The sequence below is a fragment of the Hyaena hyaena genome, unplaced genomic scaffold (assembly GCF_003009895.1).
Source record: "Hyaena hyaena isolate Hyena2069 unplaced genomic scaffold, ASM300989v1 scaffold_417, whole genome shotgun sequence".
In the NCBI taxonomy this organism is placed as follows: domain Eukaryota; kingdom Metazoa; phylum Chordata; class Mammalia; order Carnivora; family Hyaenidae; genus Hyaena; species Hyaena hyaena.
In genome coordinates this window covers 316,243-338,021 of record NW_024081050.1, presented here as the reverse complement: position 1 = coordinate 338,021, position 21,779 = coordinate 316,243, and the positions used below count along the sequence as shown (strand labels likewise).

The 21,779-nt window shown below is 40.6% G+C and overlaps 1 protein-coding gene across 3 annotated transcripts in view; it reads right to left on the bottom strand.

Annotated features, from left to right (window-relative positions):
- Window positions 1–21,779, bottom strand: part of DRAM1 (DNA damage regulated autophagy modulator 1) — a 55,823-nt gene that overhangs the window by 12,834 nt on the left and 21,210 nt on the right. For all 3 annotated transcript variants that reach the window (XR_005531787.1, XR_005531786.1, XM_039252496.1), the window contains exons 2-6: window positions 19,694–19,761; window positions 15,163–15,305; window positions 8,925–9,102; window positions 4,947–5,005; window positions 101–193 (exon numbers count right to left, since the gene is read on the bottom strand). Coding sequence is in view for 1 of the 3 variants with exons in the window: in XM_039252496.1 (XP_039108427.1) it covers window positions 101–193; window positions 4,947–5,005; window positions 8,925–9,102; window positions 15,163–15,305; window positions 19,694–19,761 (541 nt within the window). In the remaining 2 variants the exon portion in view is untranslated. The remainder of the gene's footprint in view (window positions 1–100; window positions 194–4,946; window positions 5,006–8,924; window positions 9,103–15,162; window positions 15,306–19,693; window positions 19,762–21,779) is intronic.

The following is a 21,779-nucleotide window of genomic DNA, read 5'->3' as shown; positions in this document are numbered from 1 at the left end:
AGATAGTGCTTTTTTTTTTTTTAGTGTAAGAAATGTTCTATGGATTTCTCCTAATCCTAATTGTCCATAATTTATAACATTTGAATAGATAAATACCTACCTGGAAATCATGGATGAATGTTAGGAAGTAGAAAATGAAACCAAAGGCCACTGTCCATTCACAGATTGCACTCACTACGTGATATATATAATCCTAACAGCAACAATAAAGAAACAGAATTTAGCCTAAGTACATTCACTGTACTGTATGTACTGAAATAAAATGCTGGTGAGATCAAACGAAAAAATTGCCCAGTAAGCATAAATCAACCCCTTGAGAAAAGGCAGTGAACAAGACCAGGGAGGTGAACACCAGGGCACCTGCCCAATGAGAATGTGGATGCAGCCATCCCAAAGTTCTTCGGGCTCTCATACACTCTGAGTTTACAACCTAGTCTATACGCTTCAAAAGGCAGAATAAGGGCCACAAAATGGACTCAGGAGAAGAAAGAACTTTCCATTCAAGGCCTGACTTGCTCTCCCACTGCTAAGGAATCCCAAAGTTGAAAGGCACGCCGAAAGAACCTCAAGTCAGCATTTGGACCATTGTTAAACAGAATGAGCACTCGCACCTGGAGGAGACTGGACGTCACCACTTGGTGCTGTGTTTCCCATTACTATGTTACTATAGAAAATGTCCATTCAGAACCTAATTCAGTTGTAAACACAGCCACAGAGCACAAGCTAACAAGACAACTAACTATCTTATTGGAGGCAGGGATGAAAGAATGCAAGGCCAGAGTGGAAGGCTTTAACTAGGAGTTCCTCCTATGTGGGCCAGAGAATTAATAAATATAAATGGAACTAATGTTGCAAAAAGAGGGCGGATGGGAAGCCCACTCCTCATCAGCTAATTCCGTTTTCCCCAAATGGGAAACTGTGAGTCCAGGTGTTGCTTTGAGAGATTGAGAAAAAATCCTGTGCTTGTGCATTTGTGTATGTGATATCTCCAGGTTTTTAAATGCCGTAAATTACTTTAAAAGCATTTTTAGGGGTGCCTGGGCGGCTCAGTCGTTTAAGTGTCCGACTTCGGCTCAGGTCATGATTTCCTTTTTCATGAGTTCCAGCCCCGCATGAGGTTCTGTGCTGAGTGCAGAGCCTGCTTCAGACCCTCTGTCTCCCTCTCTCTGCCTCTCCCCCACTTGCACACATTCTCTCTCTCTCTGCCTCAAAAATATATAACACTTAAAAAGAAAGAAAAGAAGAGCATTTTTAAACAGCATCTGAGTAAACATTGCATGTCTGCATTCTAACTTCAGCCCACATGCCAAGTCAGGCCTGTGGACGGGTTGTCAGTGCTTCTCTGACTTCAGACAGTAACCCATTTCTTTTTCCTACTTCACTTTCTGCTCCGCTATACATTACACGCATGAATAAACAAACATGCTGGGTTGCAGGTGGGTTCTTTGGTGACAATTTTTCTCTCCGATCCAGTTTTCAGCCATGAAGATCTCACTGAAGTGTGTCAGATTATCAGGGACACCAGCCCTCGCGCTCTCCATGCACATTCATATCCGCCCTCTGTGCCCATCCTGCTCTCACTGGGGAGAAGCTGACCAGCCTACATTAGGGTGTAGAGCAGAGGCCTCTACCTCATTTTGGTGACTTTACTGAGGAATCCACCCCATCCTACATCATTCTTGGACAATGAAGATGACTTACAAAATTATAAGTAGAATTGGGGGAGAGGAGATTTCTTTAGCATATTTAATGAAAGTGCACTAATTAGGAGAGCATACTCCTCCGATACATTGGTGTGAATGCTGGCAAAACATTAGTCTCCTTGACACGTAAATTAAGACAATGATAGGGGTACCTGGGTGGCTCAGACTGTTAAGCATCCAACTCTTGATCTTGGCTCAGGTCATGATCTCACGATTCATGAGTTCTAGCTCCATGTCAGGCTCTGTGCTGACACTGCTTCGGAGCCTGCTTGGAATTCTCTCTCTCTCTCTCTCTCTCTCTCTCTCTCTCTGACCTTCCTCTGCCCACCCCCCACTCTCAAAATAAATAAACAATTTTTTAAACAGGACAATGATATTATAATTCTCACTCTCCCTACCAAGTAAGTCAATGCACAGGAATGTGCTATAAAAGCTCCCAAACACTCCACAGAAGTCTAGGGAAGTACTTAAGCGATTATTCTATTCAGTGAATTAATGCAAAGGGTTTTGTGTGCATTCACTGATACTGGGAACAGAAAGCAACACAAGAGTAGCATGGCAATTTATGGAGTGAACAAAAAATGTGGTACTTTCCACATTTTTAAGATAGAAGACAAAATGAAAAACAATTTTTTAACTGCCTGAGGTATATATATACTCTGATGAATTCTTCCCAGCAGCTGGTTTGATTTGTGGTGAAATGTCTCCCCCGAGTGGCTGAACAGTAAAGTACACCTGAAGCGGCTTGGCTGTGAGGTCTGGCTTTCAGAAAAGACTTTCTTAAAACTTGTGTCTGGATCATTCTTTTCCTCCCCATCTTCAGACTCTGTTGTCTCTTGCAGGCTTCCGTCACATGCCCCAGTCCTCTGTCATGGAAAATCCACTGATCCATCTAGCCCTCTAGCCACCATTTTATTTCTCCTCTTTCTCTCCCCTCCAAATACTGGATTGATAGCTGAATGAGTGAACCGTCCCTCTCCCCATTTCTTTAACCTCCTACAATTGGCTTCTGATACCAAGATTTTACTGAATCTGCTTTTTGAAAACATCGGTAACTCATCTGCTCCTTGAAAAACAAACCTCCATTCTCCCACTAACTCTCCTTTCCTGGACATCATTCATTCCCCGTGTTGCATCTAGATGAGCCACCACTATGAGTAGCCAAGGGCACGAGTACAACTCAATTCCAGACCTTCGATTCCAGGTATTCTGATGTTCAGGCTGGAAATTACCAGTCCCTCTACCCTGTGCCGTGATGGTTCCCAGATGCCCCACAGTCTAGTCTCACAAGTAAACTGGGCATTTCTCCTTAATGTTTCACTACAGCCTCAGATTCAACAATTCTGAAACCAAACCACCCATTTTCCCCCCATGGAATCATTTATTCCTGTTCAGGACCCTACTTCTCTCTGCTCATGGGGACAGATTCTTTTCTTTGCCCAAGATAACACCTGGAAGTCTTCTTTGATTCACATCCTTTTATTTCTATTTGTCACTTGCCACTACCCATTAAATACTTCCCCGTATTACATCTACCCTAATTTTTTAATTTCCTTTTTTTTTTTTTAGTTTATTTATTTATTTTGAGAGAGAGGAGCAGTGTGTGTGTGCATATGCACATGAGCAGGGAAGGGGCAAAGAGAGGTAAAGAGAATCCCAAGCAGACTCCAGAGCTGTCAGCATGAAGCCCTGCACAGAGCTTGATCTAACTTGATCATGACCTGAGCTGAAATCAAGAGTCAGATGCTTAACCAACTGAGTGAGCAAACCAGATGCCCCCATTTCATTCCATTTTTTAAAGTTTTTAATTTTAATTCCTGTATGGTTAACATATAGTGTTATATTAATCTCAGGCCTACAATATAATGATTCAAGATTTCCATATATTATTCAGTGCCCATCATGATTAATGTACTCTTAATCCCCTTAACCTATTTCATCCATTCCCCCACCCATCTCCCCTCTGGTAACCATCTGTTTATTCTCTATGGTTAAAAGTCTATTCTGTATTTCTCTCTCTTTTTCCCTTCGCTCATTTATTTTGCTTCTTAAATTCTATATATGAGTGAAATCATATGGTATTTGTCTTTCTCTGACTTATTTCACTTAGTATATACTCTGGCTCCATCTATGTTGTAAATGGGAAGGTTTCATTCTTTTCATGGCTGAGTAATATTTCATTGTGAATATATTCTGCATCTCCTTTATCTATTTACCTATCAATGTGCATTTGGACTGCTTCCATAATTTAGCTATTGTAAATAATGTTGCAATAAACATAGGGGTGCAATCTATCCTTTTGAATTAAATGTTTTGTATTTTTTGGGTATATACCCAGGAGAGTGATTAATGGATCATATGGTAGTTCTATTTTTAAGTTTTTGGGGGAATCTCCATACAGTGGCTGTACCACTTTGCATTCCCACCGAAAGTGCATGAGGGTTCCTTTCTCTTCACATCCTCCTCAACATTTGTTTCTTGTGTTCTTTATTTTAGCCATTCTGACAGGTGTGAGGTGATTTCTCATTGTGGTTTTGATTTTCATTTCCCTGATGATTAGTGCTGCTGAGTCCCCTCAGAGAATCTTGGTTTTTTTTTTTGTTTTTTAATTTAAAAATTTTTTAATGTTTTATTTATTTCTGAGAGAGAGAGAGAGAGAGAGAGCATAAACAGGGGAGGGTCAGAGAGAGAGGGAGACACAGAATCTGAAACAGGCTCCAGGCTCTGAGCTAGTTGTCAGCACAGAGGCCGACGCGGGGCTCGAACCCACAAACCGTGAGTGCATTACATGAGCCAAAGTCAGCCACTTAACCAACTGAGCCACCCAGGCATCCCAGAGAATGCTGGTTTGAAAGCTCAACTAGAGAATTGCCTTCTTCCCACCACATTAACTCCAGGCTTTCTCCTCATCCATACATCCCAGGGTTTCTTCTGACTAGTATCTCCCTGCTAATATTCTTTCCATGTACTTGCCTATTTGAAAACTTTGCACTAATTCCCCTCCTGCAAATATAGCCCTGAGCATATTTATTTTCCACTCCATCCTGAAACAAACTAATCTCCATGCTGGGCCTGATCTCATCCTCTCTGCTTAACATTCCCTGCTTCCTCTGCCCTCCACACACCTTAATTCATACTGAGCCCCTACCCTATCTCATTTGATTATGAAATTCAATTAGGAATTCAAAATTTTGAAAATAATCCCCAGAACCAATACAACAATCATACTGAGTTAAATTTTACCTTTTCTTTTGGATTCCATTCCAGCTTGGTTATAGAAATTAGTGAAGCACAGGCAATCACTAAAAAAAGGAGATTGTTAAGGAAAGTCCAGAAAAAACAAAACAAAACAGGTCTTTGAATGTTAAGACTATTCTAATAATCATCACACAGGGTCAAAATATTCATGACAACATTTCTGCAATTATCAGCTTATTATATCAACCTTTAAATTAGATTGTGATAGAAATACAGTCATTCCTTAGCAATACCTTTTCAGTTATGTATACTAAAATTTTAATTTGTGGCTACATTATGCTCCACTCTGCTTTTTAAATTTGGTCAAAATGACTGACACAGCCATCCAGATGGGTTCTTTTTGAATACTCTTTCCCTAAAATACTACATTCCCTAAATTAAAATACTGAATAAAAATACTCTCTCCCTAAAATACTATTTTCAAGGCAACAGTTTTAAGGAAAAATTAACATCTCTAGGTACCAAAGCACTACAAACTACCAAGGTTCATCTACAAAAACAAGGTACAGATTCAAACTCCTGTCTTTAAAAAACAGACCATAAGTGGAGCCCTTCCTTCCTGGCCCAAAGGATGTAAAAATCAGAGATAACGTCCTACCTCTGACCTTAAGGGATACCCAGAGAGGCCAGTCTACCAGTGCCTAGGACTGAGGCCAGAGCCTCAGTGGACTGTCTGCACAAAGGTGGTGACCGCCATTCTGAGGGAGCTTAGAAGGCAAAAGAGAAAGCTAGAGATGAGATGCTCTCAAAATGCTTTGGCAAACAGTTATGAATTCAAAGTTTTGAGTCAGTGCCAAGTTTAGAACTTCCTCTGTATTCAGAGTCAGCATCTCCTCTCCCTGCCCTCCCCACCCCCCAATATTTTGCAATTCTTAACACTTCTTGGTTTCTTAAAATAGAAGGAGTAGAAAGCATAGAAGATTCTCTGTTCATGTTAGTACCATAATTGTTTCTAATATTTTAAAAGTCTCTTAATTCTTTGTTCTTGAGTCCTATCTTCTGTGCATCAGGTACCAGGCTGGTAGGGAGGAAGGGGGAGACAGAGAAAACTCTGGCAAAGCAGACTTGGTGTCAGCTCTTGGAAATATCACAGCCTTGTCGGATGAAGCCCAGGGAATGTGCTGCATTAAGACAGAAAAGGACAGGGCACATTGATGACTCAGAAGGAAGATTATGAGTTCAGAGTGGAATGGGGTATGAGGGGTCAGGAAAGGCTTCACTGAGTTGAGCCTAATCTGAGTTGAGGCTTGAGGAGCTCTCTAGAGAAGCATCACCCCAGAAATTAATGCCAGCCACATGCGTAATGTAAAATATTCTACTATAGTAGCCAAGTAAAAAACAAACAAACACTAAAAAGAACCAAATGAGGGGGTGTCTGGTTAGCTCAGTCAGTAGAGCATGTGACTCTTGATCTCAGGGTTGTGAGAGATCAAGCCCCTCGTTGAATGTGGAGATTACTTAAAAATAAAATCTTAGGGGCACCTGCGTGGCTGTAGGTTCAATGTCTGATTCTTGATGTTGGCCCATGTCATAGTCTCAGGATCATGGGATTGAGCCCCACATTGGGCTCAGCGTGGAGTCTGCTTAAGATTCTCTCATTTTCTCCTTCTGCCCCTCCCCCACTTGTACACACACTCGCTCTAAAATAAAAAAATTAAAAATAAAGAAAATCTTTATAAATAAAACCAAATGAAATTAATTTTTATAATATATCTTATCTAACCCAATATATCAAAAATATTATCATTTCAACATGTAATAATATAAAGAATTAATGTGACATATTTTATATTCTCATTTTTATATTCTCTTCTTAAATCTTTGAAATCAGTGTAGTTTTTACACTTACTACACATCACCATGTGGGCCAGCCACATTTCAAGCACTCAGTAGCCTCATGTGGCTAATGGCTACCATACTGGACAGCTAAGCCCTAGAAAACAAGGTGGAGGAAGATAATTCATGAAGGTAGAAGAGAATGGGAAAAAGCAGAGAACAGGAAGCAGGCAAATCCAGAAGAAACAGTATAAAATGAGGTCTCAGACTATGGGTCTCAAGCAAAGAAACCTGAGCTTTATGGCCGTTTAGTGAGTTTGTGAAGGTATTTGAAAGATTTAGAAGCCAGGTGCAAGATGGATGGTCTCGCAGGAAGGGCTTAGAAGCAAGATCCTAGCAATTGGCCTCACTCTCTGTTTCAGTTTCCTCAGTAGTCAAATGAGGATGTTTCACAGAAATACTGTAGTAAGGAGAGACAAAGGCATTTCAAAGATGCCTTGAAATCTTTGTAAAGAAACATAAATACCATGCTAATGTTTAAGACAAATGACCACTTTGTATGGATGAATTCGCTCAAGTTAATTTATTACATACAGGACCTGTTTGTGTGGGGAAGCTGTCCTTGGCCTAACTCATAGGCACTACCTAGAAATGAGAACTGTTTATTGTGAAACTCTGATGCCTAAAAGCCTTATTCTGCTAAAATTCTCCCTGATTTTACCATCTAGAGATGTGTCTCCAAAGTTGGAAGCAAGGAAGGAACTTTGGTTTTAATACTACAAACACTTCTACTATAAATTTGACAACTAACACAAGCTAAAAGTAGGTATTTTTGAAGACAAACGTGTCTTCAATCCATAAACAGAACAAAGAAATTGAGAAGGAGCCATCATCGGAACGAGGGTCTGTATTTTGTTTAAATTTCTCAACACTAGGATTTGCTTCCTCTGTGCTTAGAAATTTTGTAACCAAAAATTTCCTTCCGGAAGATGACAAAAACAAAACGAAACTTTACATTTTGTATAGCTTCTATTTTAAAGGAGAATTGCAAAGCTTAACATTTAGAAGCACATGGTGTATTTTGACTCAAGCTTACCCACTTTATACAACTCAATCCAGACTAACAAAGTTTCCGCTAATAAAATGGTTTGCTGTTTTTCTACAGTCTGACAGGAATCACCATTTTTTGGTGCCTCTGCAGTTTTCTCTAATAGGACTACAGATGGCATTTCGAAAGATGGGGAATTTTCCACCTCTTAAAGACACAGCTTTTTTTTTTTTTTTTCTGTTAAATACCTCTAGAAAGAAAAAGAGAAAGATCAAGCTCTCATTCTCTTTAAATAAGAATGTACAGGGGCGCCTGGGTGGCTTAGTCGGTTAAGCGTCCGACTTTCGCTTAGATCATGATCTCGCGGTTCGTGGGTTCGAGCCCCGCGTCGGGCTCTGTGCTGACTGTCAGCTCGGAACCTGGAGCCTGTTTCAGTCTGTGACTCCCTCTCTCTCTGGCCCTCCCCTGCTCATGCTGTCTCTCTCTCTCTCTCTCTCCTGGAAATAAATAAAACATTAAAAAAAAAATTAAAAAAAAAAAAGAATGTACAAACATAAAAATTCAGATTTTCTTTTCACATTATGGAACTGGAAAATGGAATGAGATTTTATTTTGAAACTGGAATCAGTGATAACAAGAGAAGGTTAAATGTATTTCAAGTGACTTAGAAATAAATGATAGAGAGCTTTCTAAAACCTCTTAGCATGGATGAGTAAATCAGGCCACCTAATGAATCACCTACGTGCAGGGTGAGGGAAGAGTAAAGCCCCTTGGGACTTCACAGGGCTATTACTTTAAGTACAATATCAATATTTGGTGTCTTTGACCAAGCACTACAAAGAAAAATAAATATTTTCACATAGCTTATGAAATTTTCCCTGTTGGAAGGAAGGAAACAGCCTAAAGTGTTTGGACATGTTTCCCTTCTCCCTGCACACCATTCCCCACAAAGATTGTTTTGAAATAACCACACAATGTGGACATATTTTTCTTAATGATTTACACTTTTCTCCCAGTTGTTCTTCTGAAGCATGTGGAAACTGGGCTGTTAACCTTTGCTCTTTTTTTTCCCTACTTTTTTGGGGGCGTGGGAGAAGGGTTAAGCTTTCAAAGACACTGACAAATGTGCAAAAGGATACTGGGGACCACAGCTGCACAGGAGACGGCAGAGATGGCCATCCGCACGTGGCACGTGAAGAGGCTGTTCCACTGGGGACATGATTTGTAAGAGATGACGGACTGCAGGAGTGTGTAGACCACACCACACACAAAAGCCAAAAGGGCACCGCCGTCATGGACCACAGGGACAGCTAACTCCTGGAGAGAGAGTCACAAACAGGGGTTACTCCACGTGAGTCCTTATGCAGTGCAGCCCACGCACCCACCCACGCTGGGCCACTCAGAGCCACACTCCTCGGAAAATGTGACTGCCTGCAGAAGACCGCCAAAAGAAACACCTTCCAGACCCTGAAGTAAATGCCTTTAGTTGTTCCACAGCAAACGTGGGCATGCTGGACAGGGACAATGTGATGTCTGCTTTTGAGCTGGGAGAGTTGAATATGGTAGGCTCTGGAGTCTGGCAGAATTGGATAAAAAAATTTCAACTCTGCCACTGGGCTCTTTGACCTTAGTTTATAACCTCAGTATCTGTGTCTGTAAAATAGGCATAATAATTTTTGCCTCGCAGGTTTGCAGTGAAGATTATATGATGAATTTTATTTAACAGTATACAACTGGTTCCACAAAGGTACCAAGGGTGGCTTCTGGTTTTCAGGCTCCCTGCCCCCAATAATCTCTTTGTCTCTCCCCACATGCACATGCAAATCTAAGGAAAGACACTGCCCTTGCCACGCACAGGCAGATTCAAATCAAGGGCCTGCCCCTCCATCCTTTAACCCGACAGGTCAACCAGAAGGCACCCCTATACCCAATCTAGGTACAGAGTCTGGTATTGATCCCAAACATGCTCATAATGGACCATCCAAGGAGCTCACTTTAGGCTGCTTTTAATTGTGCAATGGGCACCGACCTTCTGGTATAACAATGATGTTGGATTGAACAACAGAGTCTCTGGTTGAACTTGAAAATGTGACCTTTGAAAGGAGGAGGTGACAGTATTGTCCAAGAGGGCCTGGTTTGGGCCCCCAGACCCCTGCTGGCCCCACTATCTACACCCTGTCCCTCCCAGAGTGTTCTTTGCTCTGGGCCACCCAGCTTTCCCCAGAACCATGGTGTTCTTCATCTGCTCACAAATAAACTGATATCAAATCTTTATTCTCCACATGGGAAACGAAGATTAAAAAAAGAAAAACCAGGGGTGGTGGCTCAGGTCATGATCTCACGGTTCGTGAGTTCGAGCCCCATGTTGGGCTCTGTGCTGACAGCGTGGAGCCTAGAGCCTGCTTCAGATTCTGAGTCTCCCTCTCTCTTTGCTCCTCCCCTGCTCATGCTCTGTCTCAAAAATAAACATTAAAAAATTATTTTTAAGGAAAGAAAAAGAAAAACCACCTTCAAACTTATTTTCTAGGGAAATTTATTTCCTGGTATCAAACCTAGGAATATAGGGGAAAATCCCCAACTTGATTTATGTTATAACAAAATCCGGTTGCATTGACATTTTGCAACATGGCATATCAATTACTCATTTATTAGGTACGGATTTTTTATTCCTAGGATACCTAGCATGGGCATACAGATTTAGGAAAGTTATATATAAAAAATAAAATACATTCTATGCCCTTTATAATATTTGTATACCTTTAAGTACTTAAAGATTTTTAAAAAATGATCACTGAACTGTATACTTAAAAATGGTTAATATGGCCAATTATTTTACTACAATGAAAAATAACAAAAATTCAAAGAAAATGAAATCACTACCTCAAAAAGATAACTGCATGCCCATGTTCATAGCAGCACTTTTACAATAGGCAAAACATAGAAACAACTCTAAGTGTCCATCAATGGATGAATGGATAATAAAAATGTGATACACACACACCAATTATTATTAAGCCATAAAACAGGAAGAAGTCTTGCCATTTATGACAACATAGATAGATACTGAGGGTATTATGCTAAGTGAAATAAGTCAGACAGAGAAAGACAAATACTGTATGATCTCACTCAAATGTGGAATCTTTAAAAAGTTAAAAAATTGAACTCTTGGATACAGAAAACAGATCGATCGGGGGGGGGGGGCTGGAAGTGGGAAAAAGGGGGTCAAAACATAGAAACTTCCAGATATAAGGCCTGAGAATGTCATGTACAGCATGGTGAGCATAGTTAACAGTGCTGTACTATATATTCCAAAGTTGCTAACACAGTAAGTCTTAAAAGTTGTCATCACAAGAAAAAAAATTTAATTATGTGAGGCAACATATGTTAACAACTTTATTGTGATGGTTTTGCAATATATACATATCAAATCACTATGTTATACATCTTAGACTAATACAAGGTTATATATTAATGATACCTCAGTAAAACTGGGGGAAAAAACAATATTAAACCAAAACATAATAATAATAAAAAAATGAAGACAAACAGATCCTTGCCACCCACCCACCCTTGAATGTTAGGGTATTTGGGCAAGGGAAAATAAATAAAAGGTAAGGTGTCCACTGCTAATGAGTCATTTTCAGGAATAATCTTCTGAGAATGCTGATGCTTTCCACTCTCTACTTTCTTTTTGGCTTAAGTAAATCAACATCCTGAAGTTAAATACTCTGTTTCCTCTAATTACACTATCAGGGAATTCGCTTCCTCAACCCTGGCCAATTCAACACATCCTTTAGGATCTAAATCTGCAAACTTCATGGGCCCGCCCCCCACATTAACCCCGACATTACAGGATCATTACAGGGATGTGCTTTTTCTGCTGTGGAGTACACACTCTCGCATCAAGTGTGTCTTTTAGAAGGGAAATGATTCTTAGAAAAGGCATGAATTTTGGATAGAGGATAAAATGAAAACCCAACAACCTTTTTGGATCTCTTTTTCAAAACTCTCTTATTAATACAAAAGAGTAAAAATAGAGGGGTACCTAGGTGATTCAGTTGGTTAAGCATCTGACTTTGGCTCAGGTCATCATCTCACAGTTTGTGGGTTCAAGCACCGCATCAAGCTCTGTGCTGACAGCTAAGAGCCTGGAACCTGCTTTGGATTCTGTGTGTCTCTCTCTCTGTCCCTCTACTACTCACTCTCTGTTTGTCTCTGTCTCTCAAAAAGTGAATAAGCACTTAAAATAAATAAATAGACATTTAAAACAATAAAAGATAGTAAAAATAGAGAAAACTAGAGTGTTGAAAGGGTTAAACCTTGGAAAACGACTTTTCCAAAAAGGAAATTTCTGGAAGGAAAATAAAGCATCGAGAGAGGTTGATGAGGACATACCAAAAAGTCGCCATTCTGCCTACCAGCTCAGAACAGAGAGCTCTGGTAACTTCTGATGAATACAATTTACTCCGATGCAAGCACACCCCACCCCCAACCCCAAGATAGCCAGTGCTCTCCTGCCTGCACACCTCCAATTCCTCTGGAAGGAACAGCTCGGGCTGGTTTGCTCGTGGCATGCTGAAAATGAATTACAGGATATCAAACAAGGAAGTTGTAAAGATATATTTATGGGAACAATGACAAGGCAAATACACTGCTCTCAGGAAAGTTTAAGATTCTATTTCTGGTTTCTGTAAAGATGTAATCACCTCACAGAAACCCTAAAGAGAACCACAAGTTCAATTATCTGATATCTAAGTTTTCTCTCTAAAGTCTGCCTTTCTGGTTTAAAAATTGATAGCTATGGTGCTTATACTGTGACTTATTTAGAGAATAAAGCAATAGGATATCATCTATGCCTACTATTCCCCACCGAATAATTCATATCCACAATCTACTGACGATTATATCATTCCAAATCTTCCCTTCACACCCCCCCCATTTTAATTTTGCTTCCCATCACACTTTCTGGTGCTAGGAGTGTGAATTGTGTACATGTTTTTTTCTCTCAGACATGCATCCATTCTGGCATTGGTTTTCCCACAGGCTCTAGAAAGACCGCTTCAATTCAAAGTCCACTTCTGCCCTTTGGTGCTCAGACAATCCTGGGCAAGCATTAACTCATCTGGGCTTCCATTTCTCCACTGGCAAAGGAGGAAAATACCTGTCTTCTGGGGCTGTTATTAGAATGATATGAGTATTGAATGTTTTTATAAATTCTATCACATAGGAAATTTTCAATAAACATTGTCATGAAAAGGGGCGCCTAGGTGGCTCAGTTGGTTAAGCGTCTAACTCTTGGTTTCAGCTCAGGTCATGATTTCACAGTTTTGTGGGTTTGGGCCCCATGTGGGGCTTTGTGTTGGTGGAGTAGAATCCACTTGGGATTCTCTCTTTCCCCACACCCCCTTCCCCCCTCCCCCCCGCCCCGCTCATGCTGTCTCTGTCTCTCAAAATAAACATAAACTTTTAAAATTGAAAAAAAAATGTCATGAAAAAACACATGCATACAAGCATAAAATAGCAAGAGTCTCCACCATGTGACCAACGTCATCTGCAACCATGTATGGCAGACTTTGTCTTATTTCACCATTAAGGGACAAGAAGAGTAGCAAAGTAAATGGAGCCAGAATATATTCACACAATTCCCTTCATGAAGTTCTCTACACTTGTTCTGGGGAGGCTACAAACCTGCCTCTCACCTTTCTACCTTTCAGTGTTAATACGAAAACTACAATTACAGATTTATAATGGCCAAAACCGAAAACTGGTCGGCCCTGAGGCTTGGGAGACCATCCCTGCCCCACCCCGCAGGGTGTCCTGGAGACACTGTGCAATACAAGGAGGGGTGTCTGCCGCCTTGCCCTCACAATATAGATCGACTTTGCCGGAGCACCTTATCGTGTTCCCTGATGGACAGATGGCATCCCCCATGTGCAGTGCAGAACAGGTGATACACGAGGCCACATGGTGCAGGCAAGACAGAACAGTGGTCTGACTTCATGCAGGATGGGACGTTAGCAAATGTATGGGAAGCAGATGGTACAGGTGGAAGCCCGAGGTTATTATCCTCGCAGACCAATAGCAGGTGCAGTAGCCCCGTGCTGTGGCTTCCGGGTGCCGACGTGTACTTTAGCAGCTGGCTGGCAGCCAAGGCTGACACCTTTTGTGAAAATCAGCATCATGCAAGATGGGCCCACTCCTGGTGGGGAACAAAAGTTAAAGGGGTCCTCCTGAGCAGAACCAAAAGTCTTTCTGGAGTAAGCTCTTTTGTGCTGCCATAAAGAAGCAATAGTGGCAGAGGGAACAGGACCAGCTCGGTGCTAGCCTCTAATGTTGGCCGTGGGCTGCCACGTTCGGCCTGCTGGTTACTGTGCAACATCTCATGGGACCCTTACAATAACCCTAGGACATGATACCGTTATAACTAGTACAAATTTGAAATACAACACATACTTTTTTAAAATTTTAAATATTGTCTCCTTGGACAAATAGTTCCCATGCCTTCCTTAAAGAGACCTTGAGGGGCACCTGGGTGGCTCAGTTGGATAAGTGTCTAACTTTGGCTCAGGTCATGATCTCGCAGTTCGTGGGTTCGAGCCCCATGTCAGGCTCTGTGCTGACAGCAAGGTCAGAGCCTGGAGCCTGTTTCAGATTCTGTATCTCCCTCTCTCTCTGACACTCCCCTGCTCACGCTGTCTCTCTCTCTCTCAGAAATAAGGGAAACATTAAAAAAAATTTTTTTTAATTAAATAGACCTTGGGATGAACAGGTATCCACAAGTTAGAATAAAACAGGTAGGGTTTTTTTCAAACACTTGACACAGTGAGAATCTATCAAGCAGACTCCACAGGAGTCACCATGTAAGTTAACTGGCTCCGGTGGGGCCATGTTTGGGCTCCATAACATATGAACTGAGCATATGATTTCACCTTCATGTACCTACATCCTCACCTGCAAAGGGAAGAGATCCGGTGATGGTCTGTGAACTGGTACACACACACACTCATACACAAACACTCATACACACAAGTACTTTCACACTCTTAATGAAACTCTTAAATCACTGAAGTCGCTCTCCCCACCCATCAGATCATGTTAGTAACATGGGGCAAAGCAGAGCCCAGAACATCACAGGAAACATGCTCTCTTATAGCTGTGCGAATGTGCACCCCCACCCCCACCCCCCAATATCAGGCAGGAATGACTTTCAAATGATAAAGGTGTGTTTCTAAGAAGCTAACTATCCCAACTTTTATAAACTCACCAATGATTTGATAACTCTAGTGGCACAGGTATGCCTTTGTGTTCTTGCTTCCTTCCTCCAGACACACACATACTCCATCATCCCCAAGAACAGAAAAAAACTTCAGGACACACCTGGAAATTGGCTACAATGCCCATTCCGATACATCCAACCAATCCAAGAACTAGCGACACTAGGTTAAAAACAGGTGTGCTGAAATAGCTGGTTTGATTTTGCTTCTCCACTATTTTGTACCTTGTGTACATTGTGGCTGCACCTGAAAAAGAAAAACAGTTTGATGAATTTTTATTATTAGACCTTTTAGAACAAAAACACAGGGAAAGTTTTGCATTGTGTTTTTAAAGTCTATATTTCAGGGGCGCCTGGGTGGCTTAGTCGGTTAAGCGTCCGACTTTCGCTTAGGTCATGATCTCGCGGTTCGTGGGTTCGTGCCCCGCGTCGGGCTCTGTGCTGACTGCCAGCTCAGAGCCTGGAGCCTGTTTCGGTCTGTGACTCCCTCTCTCTCTGACCCTCCCCTCTAATGCTGTCTCTCTCTCTCTCTCCTAGAAATAAATAAAAAACATTTAAAAAAAAAAATTAAGTCTATATTTCAGTTTCCCAACTGCCATAGTCTCCCACTCACACATACCTTGTCCTTCTGCACCCCATCACTCTCTCCCCAGTGTGTTTATCCATCACATACACTTGCCTATTATCCTTTTCACATAAATGCTACTGTGCACATATTCTGTGACTTGCTCTTTTTCACTTGAGATAAATCACCATGGAGATCCTGCCGTGTCAGTACAAGTAAGCCTACTTCCACGTTTTTAGGGGTCTCATCATGTTATATATTTATTTCTTCATTCTCTTAATATTCTATTTCTACATTGTCTCTCTGTTTCTCCTATTACAAGCAATGCTCAGTGAAGAGCCTTGTACACAAGTATTTGGCATGCTTTCAGTGTTTCTGAAAGATGAATTCCTAGAAACAATATTACTAGAGCAAAAACTGTGCACAAATGAAATGCCAAAAAGTATCTGCAAATTGCCCCAAGACTGTATAGCAGCATTTATACTCTCACAGCAGAATTTGAAAGCAATTTTGGAAGTCCTTGCTTTTTTAATTATTACCAACCTAATGAATGGAAATCAGCAACCTGTTGGTTTAAACTACATTCCTCTGATCATTAGTGAGATTGAGCAACTTTCAGTATGTCAATTGGTCATCTGCATATCTTTCTCTGAAAATTGCATTTAAACTTTTTTTACTTTTCTCTTGAGTTTTTCTATTCATTTTTAATGTGTAGTTGCTTTTAAAAAAATATTTATTCTGAGAAAGAGGGCAAGAAGGATGGGAAGAGAGAGAAAGAGAGAGAGGATCCCAAGCAGGCACCATGCCATCAGCGCAGAACCAGATGTGGGGCTTGATCTCAGGAACTGTGAGGTCATGACCTGAGCTGAAATCAAGAGTCAGACACTTACCCAACTGGTTCACCCAGGTGCCCCGGGAGTTGCTTTTTAAACATAATGTACATTAGTCTATTGTCTCTTATAAATATTACAAGTTTTCTTCTGGTCTGTCTTTAATTTTTTTTTGTTTTTTGGTATCTTTCATCAGAAGTTTTAATTTTTTTTAGAAGTTTTAATTTCTTATCTACTAAATCTATCAATTCTTTCCGTTTAGCTTCTGGCTTTTGTGTAAGCTTAAAGCATTTCCATCCTCAGGTTTTAAAAGTATTTTCCTGGGGCGCCTGGGTGGCTTAGTCGGTTGAGCGTCCAACTTTCCCTTAGGTGTTGATCTCGCGGTTCGTGGGTTCGAGCCCCGCGTCGGGCTCTGTGCTGGCTGCCAGCTCAGAGCCTGGAGCCTATTTCAGGGTCTGTGTCTCCCTCTCTCTCTGGCCCTCCCCTGCTCATGCTGTCTCTCTCTCTCTCTCTCTCTCCTAGAAATAAATAAAAATATTAAAAATAAATAAATAAATAAAAGTATTTTCCTATAATTTAATTCTCTTACAGTTTTGCTTTTCATAGTTAGTTCTTTCATTGCCACTAATTCTTGTAAATGGTATGAGAAGGGTACAAAGGGTATGTTTTTCCAAAGACCTTATCAATTAATCAAATACCACTTATTGTTATGGAGAGTAATGTCACAATAACATATAATCTCTGGAGCACCTGGGTGGCCCAGTCAGTTGGGCGGGCATCTGGCTCTTGGTTTCAGCTCAGGTCATGGTCTCCTGGTCTTCATGGGTTTAAGCCCCATGTGGGGCTCTGTGCTGGCAGTGCTAAGCCTGCTTGAGATTCTCTCTCTCTCTCTTTCTCTGCCCCTCCCCCATTGGTGCTGTCTCTGTCTCTCTCAAAATAAATAAACTTTACTATATATGAGTTCCATAACAGCAGGGTCCTTGTCTTTTCTGCTGCTGGGACACTAGCACTAAGCAGAAGCACAGTGCCTACCACATAGTAGGCACTTAGTAAATGAATGTTGAATACATGGACATCTATCAAAATTTTAGATCTGTATTAACTTGTATTCAGCAAATGTACTTTATAGAAGAAATTATATCAATATGCAAAGATGTATTAAAAAGAATATTCACTTGAGCATTGTAAATTGCAAAATGAGAAACAGCCTAAATGCTTAACAATTGGCGACTAATTAAATAAATTATAATATACCCATGAGAGGGGTATCATGCATGTGTTAAAAGAACAAAGTAGATTTCAACATACTGACATGGTGTGATGGTCAATTTTTTTTTTTTTTTTGCTGAATTTTAAACAGCAGGCTAAAAGCTAATCATTTATCATAGACTACTGTAAGTGAAGATGCTCATAACAGATTCTGCCTTGCCTATAAGCAAAAGGCTGTATTTACTGGTTGCTAGTGATGAAATAACCCCTCCGTCTTCTAAATCTACACTCTGGGCAAGGATGTGTAAGAGAACACTGGGACTGATTGACTCCTATTTCTACACTCCCCTTGCTCACCTCCAAAACCTCAGGATGAGAACAGCACAGGTGAGTGACAGGTGAAACTTTCTCTCTACCAAGTAAGATGAACAAATTCCAAAAATGCCAAGTAAGAAAGTACGGTTCCCCGCACCTCTGCCCCTTCCCACCCTGTATCAGTAGAGAAGGGTAGAAAGTATTGGTTATGTGATAGGCCACTGACAAACACCTGACTGTTCAGAGGGTAAAGGCTTATCAAAGGTCTGGGAGAGGGGCCCCTGGGTGGCTCAGTCAGTTAAGCTTCCAACTTTGGCTCAGGTCAAGATCTCACAGTTTCTGAGTTGGAGCCCCATGTTGGGTTCTGGGCTGACATCTCCAAGCCTGGAACCTGCTTCGGATTCTGTTTCCCTCTCTCTCTCTCTCTCTCTCTGCCCCTCCGTCCACTCAACACACTGTCTCTCAAAACTAAACATTAAAAAAAAGAAGAAGATGGGGCGCCTGGGTGGCTTAGTCGGTTAAGCGTCCGACTTTCGCTTAGGTCACGATCTCGCGGTTCGTGGGTTCGAGCCCCGCGTCGGGCTCTGTGCTGACTGCCAGCTCAGAGCCTGGAGCCTGTTGCAGTCTGTGTCTCCCTCTCTCTCTGACCCTCCCCTGCTCACGCTGTCTCTCTCTCTCTCCTAGAAATAAATAAAAATATTAAAAAATAAATAAATAAATAAATAAAATAAAAAAAAGAAGAAGAAGAAGAAAGAAAGGACTAGGAGAAAGAGCCCCCCATCTTACATCTATACACCTAGATCATCCCACAGTACATCTAGTTTTTTAGTCATTATATTTATTGGCTCATGAGAGGCTTGTATCCTATCAACTGTATCTATCTATCAACTGCATTGTATCCTAGTCTCAGGTGCATTGAGGAACTGAAAGGAACAATCATATCTGAGTAGGAGACAAAATGTTGTCTGTTTCACCTTGTTTCCCTTTCTCTTATAGGTCAGACAACACCTTTGTCAAGGGTTCTGAAGCTATAGTAACTATCCAAGTCCCCCAAGTGCTTGACCACTGCGCTGATTCTTGCGCCCCACTCCCACAGGTTCTGACTGAGTAGATCTGCAGTTTGCCCTGGGAACATGCATTCTAACTGGCATCCGAGATGATCTTGAGGTAAGTGGCCTTCAGGACACTCTCTAAGAAACATTAGCTTGTACACTAGGTGCTTTGGCTTTCACAAATGCATTGCATACAAATCACAAATTTAAAAATCAAGTTTCATTTAAAATTCATTTCAAAATCCTGTGGCACATTACTAGATGAAGTGAAGAATAGTTCTATAAATGAGGCCATAAATAACTTCGGATTTCCAGTCATTTTAAGTTTCTCAAAGTAGAACAAATTTTAGTTGCAAAGCTTGTACTTCAATAAAATTATACACACCAAGAGCAAACCCTAATGTAAACTATGGACTTTGTGGGATAGTAATATGTCAATATAGGTTCATCAATTGTGACCAAAGTACAACTCTTTTTGGGGCTGATGATAGTGGGGGAGGCCACAGAATGAGAAATCTCTACCTTTTGTTCAATTTTGCTGTCAATCTAAAATTGTCCTGAAAAATTAGGGCTGCTTAAAAATATACAAAACATTTATACAAACTGTAAACAACACATTTCACTTCACCTGAGACTGAATTTTTCATAAGTATTGGGTACTTACCAAGAAATGCAGAGAAGTTTATCATAAATCCAAAAATACCACTCTCTGGAGGTGTTGTTCCTGTATCACTGACAAAGAGAAATGTCTGAATTATTAAAAAGGAATTTTGTCCAGACCTCTGGAAGGCATGCAATTGGCAGGTTTTATAGAGTGCTTCTTCTGGGGGTTCAGCCACTTTGAATTCCAAAGACTTGGTCTGATTTTGCTCTAAAGTATTCTCTTTCTGGCTCTGAAAAATCTAAAACTCATTTCTCTACCTTGAGAGACTACATTTAATTTTTTCCCATTATAAAAACCTAGGAAATATTGGGGCACCTGCGTGGCTCAGTTGGTTAAGCATCCGACTGCAGCTCAGGTCATGATCTTGGCAGTTCATGAGTTTAAACCCTGCAAAGAGCTCCCCGCTATCAGCACAGAGGTTTTGGATCCCCTCTCTTTCTCTCTCAAAAATAAATATACATTTTTTTAAAAAGCTAGAAAATATTTAAAGTAAATGGTAGTGGTGTTTCTCAATGAACTTGATGTGTGTTCATTCTTGATAAGAATTGGATATGACTCTTTTGGGAAAAAATGTCTAAAACCAAGTTTGAAAAATCTACTATCTGGATTTTAACTATACATAAACACATCGTGTACATTTTTTTTTTTAACAGCTTGACTTATCCACAAGAGTTTACACTGCTGAAAATAGAATGGTGGAAAGCTAGGCAATATTACTGATGTCTATTAGAATGTTATGGAAACAATAGGGTATCAGGAATATATCAATTGTGATAAAGTATTTTAATAAAAAATAGTTTCTATAAGACATTTTTCTGGTGCAATAAATCAATTAAATACACTGGAAAAAAATAATGAGCAGAAAGTAACATTTGACATGTTCTGTTTTGTATTCATTTATGCCAAAGTTTATACCTTTACAATGTCAAGCTGCTCCCATAGAGCAACAGTTTAAAACTGATGGCAAAAGAGTTCCCAGCATGAAACAATTCATACCAGTCTCAAGTGTTTATTTTAAAACAGCTCTGAAATATAATTATTGAAAACCCGATCATGTTGAAAAGGCACACTTCAAATTATTTGAGGAATTCCACAAGAAGTCCACGTGTGCAGAAGGCAGCAGGAATCGAAGGTTTGTGGCACACTTAATGTTTGAAGAGTATAAAGAGGCTACTACTCCCCCTTACAACAAATATTTATATTCCTAATGATTTCAATCTCAATGGCACTTGGACCTGTAAGTATCTGGAGGGTTTAGAATTTATCGTTGCCATTTAAAGAACCATTTTTCTCCCAGAAGGAATGCTGAGGCAGAGAACGCTGCACAATGTGTGGGAGGTTGACGGCACGGGTAAGAAAAGGGGACGGGAACCTTTAATGGCAAGAAGGCAGAGACAGCTTACACCCTCGGGTAGCACTTTTGCCCGAAGATTAAATCTCATGAGAAATCAAGCCTTTGTTCTTGGCCTTAGAATGTAAAGAGGCAGCTTCCAAGGTGAGTTACAAAAGAGTAACTCGTGATCACAGACCTGAGAGAGTAAGCTGCCGCATGCCAGGAAGATTGCCTACTTGGGAAGAAAGAGAAGGAAATGGAGGAGTGAGGAAGATATTTATGAGAATGGGCAGTTGAAGGCGGAGGGGGAAGAAGGTGCCCTAACAGATAAGTTGACCAGACTCTGGAACTATCTGTCCATTGATAGCAAACCAAGACATAGGTCAAGGGCCCAGATGTGCAATCCACATAACATCAAATATGTGAACTGAAAGGTCAGAATATTGGAGTGGCATTTTATTCTTATTCATTTGTACGTTTAAAACCATATAGGCAAAATCAAAAGTGCTTTGTAAATAGCTATTCCAAATGTATTTGTTGAATGAATAAATGAATGGCTATCAGTACTGGCAATAATAATAATAATAATAAAAACCCCAAACCTAATAAATACCACTTACCAAGCATTTACTATGTACCAAGCATTGTTAGATGGTTATTGTATGTCATTTCCTTTTATCCTCAAATCTTGAGGTGAGGTGGGTTTTTTAAAATAATTTTTTAAATGTTTATTTTTGAGAGAGAAAGCATAAG